The sequence below is a fragment of the Zea mays genome, chromosome 2, assembly GCF_902167145.1.
Source record: "Zea mays cultivar B73 chromosome 2, Zm-B73-REFERENCE-NAM-5.0, whole genome shotgun sequence".
Taxonomy (NCBI): Eukaryota; Viridiplantae; Streptophyta; class Magnoliopsida; order Poales; family Poaceae; genus Zea; species Zea mays.
Genome location: NC_050097.1, coordinates 176,617,259 through 176,629,281, shown reverse-complemented (window position 1 = coordinate 176,629,281; position 12,023 = coordinate 176,617,259). Strand labels below are relative to the sequence as shown.

The 12,023-nt window shown below is 40.1% G+C and overlaps 1 protein-coding gene across 1 annotated transcript; it reads left to right on the top strand.

The window, feature by feature from the left end:
* Nucleotides 1-978: 978 nt before the first annotated feature.
* LOC100272350 (uncharacterized) lies at nt 979-10,995 on the top strand. Its single transcript, NM_001146833.1, has 6 exons — nt 979-1,224; nt 8,945-9,104; nt 9,198-9,388; nt 9,509-9,676; nt 9,924-10,052; nt 10,549-10,995. The coding sequence occupies exons 1-6, from the start codon at nt 1,084-1,086 to the stop codon at nt 10,669-10,671; spliced, it is 912 nt and encodes a 303-aa protein (NP_001140305.1). The 5' UTR covers nt 979-1,083; the 3' UTR covers nt 10,672-10,995.
* The last annotated feature ends 1,028 nt before the right edge of the window (nt 10,996-12,023 follow it).

Below are 12,023 nucleotides of genomic sequence, written 5' to 3'. Positions count from 1 at the left end.
TTGAAAATCGAACTCCGGTAAACAAATTGTTGTGTCTCTTGTGTTTGATGCTTTACGATTTATTTTCCTCCTTCCTCCCTAAGTTCTCCTACATTGATTTTCATTCTAATCATCTTGTGTCGCTCCCAAGTTTATTATGCAAACTCATTAGAGCAACACTTCACGAGAAGAACTCATCTCCTTAACTTTGATTATCTTACCTCTTGTTCTAACAAACTAATTTGTGATCAAGTTTTGTTTTAAGTAATTAAATTTAAGGTTTCACTTATTCAACCCATTTAGACGACTATTAAACACCAAATTCCATCTCTAGGTTGTTTTTTAGAAAATTCGAAGCAGCAAAATAGGTACTCCAAAAATATATACTGTAGCTCTTAAAACTTCATAAAATTTGCAAATCTGGAGTTAGTGTTTGGAGTCTCTAGCCAGCTCATTCTTAAGGTGTTGTTTGGTTCACATATTTGTAACGTGAATGGTAACCGATAACGTCAAACTATGTTTAGTTAAGTCCAACCGTAATAAGATACCATACTAGAAACTGATACTGTTTTATTCAAACTTAATTACCAAATCATTACTGTTACCATTTATGTTATATTTTGCAAACTAAACGACACCTTAGGGGGTGTTTGGTTTTTAGGGACTAATTTTTAGTCCCTTCATTTTATTCCAATTTAGTCCCTAAATTACTAAATATATAAACTAAAACTAAAATTTAGTTTCCCTATTTAACAATTTATGAACTAAAATAGAATTAAGTGGAGAGACTAAAGTTTAGTCCCTATAAACCAAACACCCCTTAGAGTTTTGCTCACCCTCAAAGATATTGTCGTTACATACAACCCTCCGCAGATTTGTTAACCCACCCTCAAAGATACGGTCGTTACATACAACCCTTCACATACAACCCTTCGCAGATTTTGTTAACAAAATCTATCTTCTTGGGCGACAAGCCTAAAACCTCTAGAGCCAAAAAGACATAAACACCATAAAAAAGAGCTCATTTACCATCCGCAGGAGCTCCCTTCCAGACGCTTCCGCTCTTCTCTCTCTGCTTCCGGCAGAAATCAAGGCAGTATTAGGATGGTGACCCGGCGCCTCTTCGCGCGACTCTACCGGCATTGCGCCGGCGCAGCGGCTGCGTCATCAGCCGCGGGGCGGCACCGGGGGGCCCTGGCAGCGGCGGCCGTGGAGCAGTTCGCCGGTTCCTCCCTGCCTGTCGGGGTGAGATTTCTGGACCATCTCTTGTGGCCCATGTTTTGTGATTCCAGGGTCTGTTGGTGATTGCTGTGGTGCCAGTCCTGGGGTTTAATGTTTTAGCAGCGCTTGATGAATGCGATTCACACTAGGGATTTAGCGTTGAGTTTGTCGGCGGAGCTGGAATTTGCACTTTCTTATCGTTCTAAGAGGTTAAGATGGTGTATTGGAATGTGTGTAGGATAACGAAAAATTCCGTGAGATGACGTTCAATCAAAATTGTTGTTGCTAGGAGGGTTTTAGGCAATAACTTGTGATATTTATCTAGGTGACATATTTTGATTCGTGCAAACTGAATGGGAACCTACACAGAGCCTTAGTGATGTCTTGTGTATGTGCTAATTGAGGATGTGTTGGCTCATAATTGTTCTTCGTTCCTCACATTTGTAGTTCAGTGTTTTAGAGCACAGCTATTATTTATGGAAGTTTGTTTGGTAACATTCCAATTTTATACTGTCAAACATGAGAGCGAAGCAAGCTGTGAGTAAAGTTAGGTTTTTTGTGTTAATTCAAATTGTCTGGTAGCTGCTTCTTAGGGGTTTAGGCAGTTTTGCAATGTATTGGTTAAGCAGTTTAGCTATATATGTTTTTAGATAAGTAGCAGCCTTTGATGTCTTCACATTTTAGTTTTGATGATATTTTGGTTCTAATAATAAAGTGATCCTGTCTGTTCTTTTATTAACCCTGAGCCTTTGCGACAAGAGTGTTAAGTAAGTTAACCCTGAGCCTTTGCTACTGTAGCTCCTATCTGTAGCAAAGGCTCAGGGTTAATAAAAGAACACCCATCCATGTTGAAGCAACAAACTTCAGAAGGACCGATCGACACTGTTGTTCTAAGTAGAAATATAGACTTAAACACATTTATGAAAAATGGAATCGCATAGTCACCACATTATCCTTTTGAATAACTGAATTTATTTCTTATTCTACCTCACTTGTTAGTGTTAGTGTCAGATGAGGAGACACAGAGCTGTACCACATAGTGTACATTAAATGTGGTATAACTGTTTTCAAGTCGAGAAGTCGAATTGAGTTATGCAGCTACCGACTAGGACAGACTAGTCATGACTAGTCGATCATAAGTTGATGATTAAATTTTTATAGTTTTCTATATATGCTAAAAACTAAAAAACACGTTGAAACACAAAAAAGGGTGAAAGAAGGGCATTGAACCTGGAAATGTGCAGGCATTTCTGCTCATGTCCTGCAGCACCCTAAAAGGGACAAAATCACAAAATTATTAAGTGTTTTCTTCTGAACATTAAATAAAAAACAGTAGTATATCACCCAACAAGTCATTATGCATATTAAAGCAACAAATTCAGACAGCACATATCAGCAAATTAAAACAGCAATATCTAGATCCAAATGCCATATTACAGACTTACAGTCATCCAAAGTTCGATAATAAGCAACATCTAAACTCCAAAGTTCCAACTTCTAAATAGAACAGCAAAATAAAATCTGGAGAGTGGCCAACATTACACATTCCAGGCCACAAAATAAAGTTGGGACATTGGAAAAACACCATAAAACAACCTAAGTTTTGTTATTATCTTAAGCATTCAATTCATTAGACAGCACATATTAGCACAAACTGCTTCATCAACTTGTCCGGAGGCTGCACAACAAAAACTTACAGTTTTTTTGCTAAGCATTGAAGCTCATAAGCAAGGCCACCATATGCACTCCACCAAAGCACTAACACTTAAAAATAGTAGTTGAATACTTCAATCTTAGCATTGCAGTTCATATTTTTTTCTCGAAAAACGTAGGAGGACTGCGTTTTAGATATATATTAAGAGAGAGACAAGGGTCTAAAGAGACCCAAAATTGTAGTTCATATTTCAGAAGTTTAATTCTAAAATTGTAGTTGGATATCTGAAATATCGAACTTACAAGGGCTCTTCTTGTCTCTATCTTTACATCAACAACATAGCCTTTTAGTTCTAAGCTAGAGTTGAAACCCAACAAGAAGTCATCAAAAAGAGAAAGAGAGAGAAAGGGGAGGGGAAAAAGCTTTTGAGAGAACTAAAAGGGAAAATGCCTAATCACGGTTCGGGCACGTGGATAGCTTCTTTCCAAGTATTTCTAGCCAAACACAACTCCTTTGAGATATTCCATTCCTTCACGTCCCTTTTGATTGCCTCCTCGCATGTCAAGTTTGGCTGCCCTCTACCTCTCTTCACATTATTGTCCTGTCTTATGATGCCTCTGTGCACCGGTGCCTTTGGGGGTCTCCGGTGGACATGCCAAAACTATCTCAACTGGTGTTGAATAAGCTTTTCTTCAATTGACGCTACTCCTAGCCGGTCGCGTATATCATCGTTTCTCACTCGGTCCAATCTTATGTTCCCACATATCCAACACAACATATGCATCTCTAGGACACTTAGTTGTTGGATACGTTGTCTCTTAGTAGGTCAATACTCAGCCCCATATAACATAGTAGGCCTAATCGCCGTCCTGTAGAACTTGCCTTTCAACTTATGTGACATTTTCTTGTCACATAGGACTCCCGATGCTTGACGCCATTTCATCCACCCCGCTTTGATCCTATAGCTAACATCTTCATCAGTATCACCATCATTCTGTAACATCGATCCCAAATAACGGAAGGTGCCTTTCTTTGGTACTACCTGATCTCCCAGACTTACATCTCCATCCTCACTAATTGTAGTACCAAAGTCACACATCTCATATACTCGATTTTGGTCCTGCTAATTCTAAAACCTTTTGACTGTAGGATCTGACGCCATAACTATAGCTTTCTATTTACTCCTTCCCAACTTTCATCTACTAGAACTACATCATCAACGAAAAGCATACACCAAGGGATATCTCCTTGTATATTCCTCGTGACCTCATCTATCACTAAGGCAAATAGATAAGGGCTCAAAGTTGAACCTTGATATAAAAAAGGGCGTACCCAGTGCCGTAGGCTTCCCGCACTGTGCGGGGTCTAGGGAAGGGTATCTTTAAGCGCCAAGCCTTACCCGCATAATATGCAGAGGCTGGGGCTCGAACCCGGGACCTTCCGGTTACATACGGTAGGCTCTACCGCTGCACCAGGCCTGCCCTTCAAAGTTGAACCTTGATATAGTCCTATGTTAATCGGGAAAACATTTGTATCACCATCAGTTGTTGGGACGCTAGTGACAACCTTGTCATACATGTCCTTGATGAGCGTAACATACTTTGTTGGGACTTCAGCTTGTCCAATGCCCACCACATGAGATTCCTAGGTATTTTATCATAGGCCTTTTCTAAGTCGATAAAAACAATGTGCAAGTCCTTCTGCTCCATATACCGCTCTATGACTTGTCTTATTAAGAAAATTGCTTCCATGGTTGACCTTCCAGGTATGAATCTAAATTGGTTCATGGAGATATGTGTCATTCCTCTCAAGCGATGCTCAATAACTCTCTCCCATAGCCACAGCTCATGAGCTTAATCCCTCGTTAGTTGGTACAACTTTGAATATCTTCCTTGTTCTTGAAGATTGATACTAATGTACTCCACTCCTCGGGCATCTTATTTGGTCGAAAAATATGGTTGAACAACTTGGTTAGCCAAACTATAGAAATGTCCCTAAGGCATTTCCACACCTCTATTGGGATACCATCCGGGCCCATCGCCTTGCCCCCTTTCATCCTCTTTAAAGCTTCTTTGACTTCTAACTCTTGGATCCTGCGTACAAAGCATCTATTTAAATCATCAAAGGAGTCATCCAACTGGGTGTCCATAGTCTCATTCTCAGCATTGAAAAGATTGTCAAAATATCTCTACCACCTCTGTTTGATGTCTTGTCCTTTCACCAAGAGTTGATCCATCTCATCCTTAATGCATTTAACTTGGTTGAGGTCCCTCGTCTTCCTTTCTCAAATCCTAGCCATCTTATAGACATCCATTCCCCTTCCTTTATACTTAGTCTTCGGTGTCTCTATCTTTGATGGACATTTTTTAGTGAAGCAAGGATCTTATGTGCGCTCATAATCATCTGCTTGGTTGCTCATCCTGGCTTCATTTTGACTTCTGACTCTTGGATCCTGCGTACAAAGCATCTATTTAAATCATCAAAGGAGTCATCCAACTGGGTGTCCATAGTCTCATTCTCAGCATTGAAAAGATTGTCAAAATATCTCTACCACCTCTGTTTGATGTCTTGTCCTTTCACCAAGAGTTGATCTATCTCATCCTTAATGCATTTAACTTGGTTGAGGTCCCTCGTCTTCCTTTCCCGAATCCTAGCCATCTTATAGACATCCTTCTCCCCTTCCTTTATACTTAGTCTTCGGTGTCTATCTTTGATGGACATTTTTTAGTGAAGCAAGGATCTTATGTGCGCTCATAATCATCTGCTTGGTTGCTCATCCTGGCTTCATCTACCTCCATCTTCCAAAATTTCCTTATCTTTAAAGCCGGACATAAATGGCCCCAACTGGCCTATCCACGTCTTCACAATTCCGTGCGTGCGTTCGATCCTCCATCTACGTCTTCAATCGCTCCAGCGTAATAAGTCTCTAGATATTTCTGACGGGCGTTTCGTCTTTTCTCTGTTGGCTTCGTTTTTGGAGAACTTCCCATCTACTTAAATATGGTCACACACATGTTTTCAAACACGGCTGAACACGCGCGCAAGGCGCGCACAATACACTAGTACATCATTAAATATTGAACAGAGTCTTGTAGCAAGTCTTCTATTGTTCTATCTGATTTTTAAAGAACTTGTTTGGATTCAAAACATTGCTGCCCCATACAGATTGGTCTCCATATCACCATCCCACCTCCTATCAACAATAGAAATTTCTTCATTCATTAATCGTTCCTTGTGTTCCAAAGCTTTCTTGATGCTCTTTTTTGCATGGTCCATGGTAGCCCACATTTCAGCCATTGCTGGTCTCTCATCGCAATTAACAATCCTCAAGACTATTAGAAGAGGTTATGAAGCTCTCATGCAATCTTCTACTACTTGCTAAAATACAACAAACAACACATGCTTTTCCTACTCTAGTGTTCTTCAATTTGCTCTCACACCATTCATCACTAACAAAGAGATCTTTCAGCCCTTGTCTATTGTTTCCACTTTCCACATACTAGCCAATGTTAGGAAGGATGTTGCAAACCGATTAGTCGTAGGTCGTACAAGATCTCCACCATTTGTCTTGGTCCTCATCAAGTCATGAATCCTTTCATGCCCATAGATAAATATGGTTATCTTCTTTGCTTTAGCAATGCAGCCACTGAACTCTTTTATCTTCCCAATATCCTCCAGCATTAGATCCAATTCCAAGCAATGGGCAGCACAAGACGTCCAAAATAAGGCAGGAAACTTGTCCATTAGCATCCTCCTTGCTGCCTTGTGATTGGCTCCATTATCTGTGACAAGCTGGATCACATTTTCCTTCCTAATTACATTAATCGGCTGCTCCAACAGCTGTGCTAACAGTTCTGCAGTGACTGATTCAGAAGAAAGATTGCTTGACCCCAAGAACAAGTTATCCTCTAGACTATTAACAAGATAATTTATCAAACTGTAACCTTTCTTGTCAGTCCACCCATCTGACATGAGTGTGCAGCCATACTCTTTCCATGCATGTTCATGCTTCTTCAGTTCATCTCTCTTGGACTTTGCTCTTTCCAGCAATCGCACTCTCACCTCATGGTAGGTTGGTGATCTATATCCAGGTCCATACTGCTCTATGGACTCAAGCAAAACCTCCCGATTTCTTGAGTTGACAACATTGAGAGGTATGCAGTTTTCATACAGGAAAGCAGCCACATGATCATCCACAATTTGCTTCTGTTCTTTTGTCTTTTTAGTGCTATGTTCCATTGTAAGTTGATTCATGCATGAGGCATGCTGCTCTGCAACTACCTCTTTTAGAGTCTTTCTAATCATGTCAACAACTGATTTCTTCTGTGGCAGCCGAGAAACTTGAAAAGATGTTCCTGGTTCCTTTCTCTTTGCACTTGATTTTTTTGCTCCCTTAGTGTTCTCGTGCTGAGCTACCTGAGCATCATCTGCTGCATTCTCATCCTCACCATCAAGATCAAGTTCTGCAGATCTGAACTTCCTTGAATTAGTCTTCAAGTACTTGTTTATCTCTTGCCAATTTTCTGCAGTTGCTTTTGGATGTTTCTCTACATCAGAATAACCTCTACAAAGGTGTCGCTTCATTCTTGGTACTCTAGCATACACATGCTTGTTGCACAAAGTACATTGGAGGAGATCCTTCCTCTCCAATTTTGGCAAAAATGCATACTTCCATGCTGGATCCTTGGGCTTAGCTTGATTTCTCAATGGGTCCTTGGATGGATCATGTGGAACAGCTCAGTTCCCTTGGCTTGCTGCCTATAGGAGAAAGAGGATGGAAATCAAGTCCATATCAGAGCAGTGCAAGGGATTGAGAAAAGCAGGGAGGTAGAACTGCACAAGAGCATGAGCAGAGCATAGATCCAGAGCATGACAAGGAGAGGGAGAGTGAGAGGTGGCATGTCTGGCAGCTGAGCATATCGTGGCGGAGAGAGGGAGCAGACGAGCACGGAAGGAAGGAGCAGAGGAGGGAGGATGGAGCAAGGAAGGAGCATCAACGGGAGGAGGTGATCTCTAGTGGTAGCCGTCACCGGCGAACTGGTGGCACCTGGGTTGTACCCTGACTGTTGTGGCATTGAAATGGCTTTGGAAGCACTGCACTGGTACACGAAAAGTTTCCCCACTCGATTTTTGGGATGTGTGGTGTGGTCAGTGATGGCTACGGTTGAGATGGCTGGGTGGGCCTACAGTTTTATACCTGGGCCGAAATAAATTGCCCGGCCAAGTTGCTCCGACTAGTCGATAAGTGGAGCGACTAGCAGAGAAAGTCGAGTCGCCCAGATCGATTACCACATTTGCACCGACTTCTCGACTAGTCGCTTGACATTAAAACCCATATAGCAAACTTAGGAGCCTATTTTTATGTTCTCTTCTTATCCGAAAATATTTTTTTATTTAAAAGATTTAAAGTTTATTAAACATAAGTCCCTAGGATGTTCTGTATAAAATAAAGTTGGTTGTATTTAGGGATTCTGTGATAAACCACTGTTCTCTTTTACTAAACACCTACTTGAGATGACATGGTACTTAAGTTGGACTTATCAGGGTACATGGTGCACGGGTGCTTATTTTTCTCTTTTCTACCATTTTACAAACACTTCTCCTTTTTCCAACATGGTACTACTACAAGTGTGAAAATACATGGAGTGGGGGTAATTGGAATTGTCTATGGAACTTCTTACTTCAATGTATCCATTTCAACTGTAATCATTGCATGTTGACTGTTTAGGGAAGGATATAATTTTGGCAGACAGGAAGTATGTGTTTTTTTCTTCCTTCCTTTGTTTTATGGTTATTTTTGCAAATACTGATGATGCATGTATTGTTACTCACATTCTTCTATAAAACCAGTACCATCTGTTGGTATTGGACTTCTGGTAGTAATCTGTTTTGTTTAGTTGTAACAACTTCTGTTGAAACATCATTCTTGCTATTGTGTTAAATTTGTTGACTACTATTTACTGGGGACTGCTTATGGAATTCCTAGATTAATAAAATAGTGCTAGGTGTTCATGCTATTTGGTAAACTATTTTTCTCCATCTCTTATAGTTTATTCTGTTCTTATAGATGCTTTACTTGTTTTTGTCCAGGTTCCAAATATTTTGAATCATCATTTCAGATACTCAACCAGCATTTTTCAAAAGATTGGTTTCTCGTCTGTTTCACCACAACAAAGTGATGATGAGGTTAATGAGCTGAAAGACCACGAAAGGGCCTTAGATGGATCAAGTGAAGATTGTCCATCTGGAAGTGAGAACACATCAGAACCATGTTTGCAATACTGATGTCCCAATCTTTTAGTAGGAGGTATAGGTACTAATGGACTGCATATTTCTGATTCAGGTATTGAAGGCCTTGATCTGTCGAGAGATGATTTGGTGAAGCTAGTTCGTGAGAAGGATGAATTGTTGAAGTCCAAAGATGGTGAAATCAAAGATATGAAGGATAAGGTTTTGCGCAGCTATGCAGAAATGGAAAATATCATTGCTCGGACAAAACGTGAATCTGAGAACTCCAAAAAATATGCAGTACAGGTCTGCTGTTACCATTCCAATCATTGAAAAATTCAATTGCAGAGAGGATTTTGACATACATTTCTGTAAAATATTGTGAATTAGCTTTACCTATGGCATCTGTAATGATTGTTCGTGCAGAACTTCTCTAAGAGCCTGCTAGATGTTGCTGACAATTTGGCTAGGGCATCATCTGTTGTCAAGGAAAGCTTCTCGAAAATTGATACCTCAAAAGATTCTGCTGGAGCTGTCCCACTACTGAAAACCCTGCTGGAGGGTGTGGACATGACTGAGAAGCAACTTGCAGAGGTGCTTTATCTGTTATGAGTTTTCTTTATCTGAAAAAGGGTTCTCTCCTGGAGAAAAGTTTTCAGCCATTTCCCCTTGTAAGGCTAGTTTGGGAACTCCATTTTTACAAGAGATTTCTATTTTCCCAAGAGAAAATGAACTGATTTCTTTTGGGAAAATGGGGTTCCCAAACTAGCCCTTAACTTAGATTTTCTCCTACAGTATTCCATAACGTGAAAATTGAAAAGGTTCCCTCCAATCTAAACAGGTCTTCAAGAAGTTTGGAGTCGAAAAATTTGACCCGCTGAATGAGGAATTTGATCCTAACAGGCATTGTGCAGTTTTTCAAATTCCTGATCCTTCAAAACCACCGGGGACCGTTGCTTCTGTTGTAAAGGTATGTTAACTTAAAAACACCCTTTTTTTCAGCATATTATAGGAAATCCAAGAATGTTTAGATTGGAGTTATCGGGTTTCCGTTGCATTGTGTTTTTTTCGTTTCAGCTGTTCGTTTGTTGATTCTCTTGAAGTTTGTTTTGGTACACACATGGTTGTTATGTCATCATGTTGTAGTAGCCTGGCAGTTTATTCTGTGTGTGTGATTCTGTTTCAATAGCTCTCTCCAGTTCTGTTGCAGTGGATAGTAGTTGGTTGCTCTACTCCAATGGTGACACTGAGTGATTTTAGCTGGGCCAAACTAGTTAACCTGTATGTCATGCTAACAGTGGCGAACAGACGAAGCTTTGAAAATGGTTCGGTCGTTGCAAAACCTGTGTTGCAAACTGGTTATATATTGAAAATGGGAATATTTCTCAAAAGTTTGATTGCCAAACCTGTGTTGTACTGCTGTTCATCAACCAGTAGAGTAACATACATTTGTGGTGTGGTTTCAGGTGGGCTACATGTTACACGATCGCGTCCTCCGCCCTGCCGAAGTCGGCGTCACTGCCACGGAGGGAGGTGCGCATGCAACTGAAGAGGCAGAGAAGCCGGAGGAGAAAACAGCGAGGGACTAAAGTTAGCCGTGGTTTAGTCAAGGAGGATTGAATGCCGTTTCTGTTTAGAGTTTGAGAAACATGAATGAATGCAGAAAACTTTTGGCCGTGTTCGACACGGGGAGAAAGTTTAGCAAGCAGGCTGGCGCCTTTTTTTTCTTGTTTGGAACTTGGAATGAAATCCATTTTGGGGTTTGGAGCAACCCTGCATGTCGTACAACACCTTCTGCCTGCTAGTATGACCGTTGACCTTGAGGGATGGGCATGAGGCCCTTGGCCGATACTAAAGAGCTGTGCTGCCGTGATCGGCTTTCTGTGGCTTAAATGTTCGGCAGCGTTTTCACCAACACGAGTTTTAATTAGGATACTCAGTAGCACTTTAGTTTGAAATGAATATTTTAGCATTTAATATAAACATTTTAAAATTTAACGGTATTGTGCAGAACCGAATATTTTAGAATGCACTATGTTTTTAGTGCTAGGTAAGGTTTTTTATCGACAACGAGAAGTCTGATGATTTTGTTAAACTTAAAATTTTATTAATTTAATTTTAAAGATATTTATAGAAATATGTTTCAATGTATTTGTATCCTTAGAAGTCTTGTGAATCCGTTCGCTGGAAATAGCCCATGAACGTATCGAATGGACTGATGCAAAGATAACCTATAACGGCGAACAAAACTAGATTATTTCTAGACAGCCAGATTGACCAACACAAAAGCCACTGCTCTAAGTACAACGATAGTTTGTAAGGTGTTAGATAATCTCTATAGTTATGACCCAAACATATGGAAATCATTGTTTGCTTCAGGTCAGGAAGACTTGAAGCACACAAAAAAAAGACCAAATAGTTCTAGCAAAACGGCACTGAAAAATGTAGAAATGGCTCATGCTTTGTCTTTGTTAGCTCAAACTAATGAGCAAGTATTGGTGGCTTTGCAGGAGTTACTCGTCTCTTTATCTCTTACTCAGAGCGCAAAGAAAAAACAGTTAAATCTGGACGAGCAGCAGTGTAGGGCTAAAAGAATCGATTCAGATGAAGATATCATGAGCAAAGCACAGCATTTGGCTGCCAAGTGCAACTTAAGTGAGTTCTCATTTATTACCTACAACCCCAAAACTATTATATCTAATATGAAAAATATCGGGATTAATCTTGGCAAAAAATGAGAAAGAAGTGTTAAATTCGGTAGTTATGATTAAAAGCATAGAGATTGATAGACTTGCAGTGACTGCAAAATTATCTTACCCTTTTAATATTAGAACAGATGAAGAAGAGAGTGAGGAGTTTGATGCAGAGTTATCCAACATTACTCAAAGTTGGGATGATGATATGGTTAGTAATGGCACAGACTTATGTTATGATTCAAATG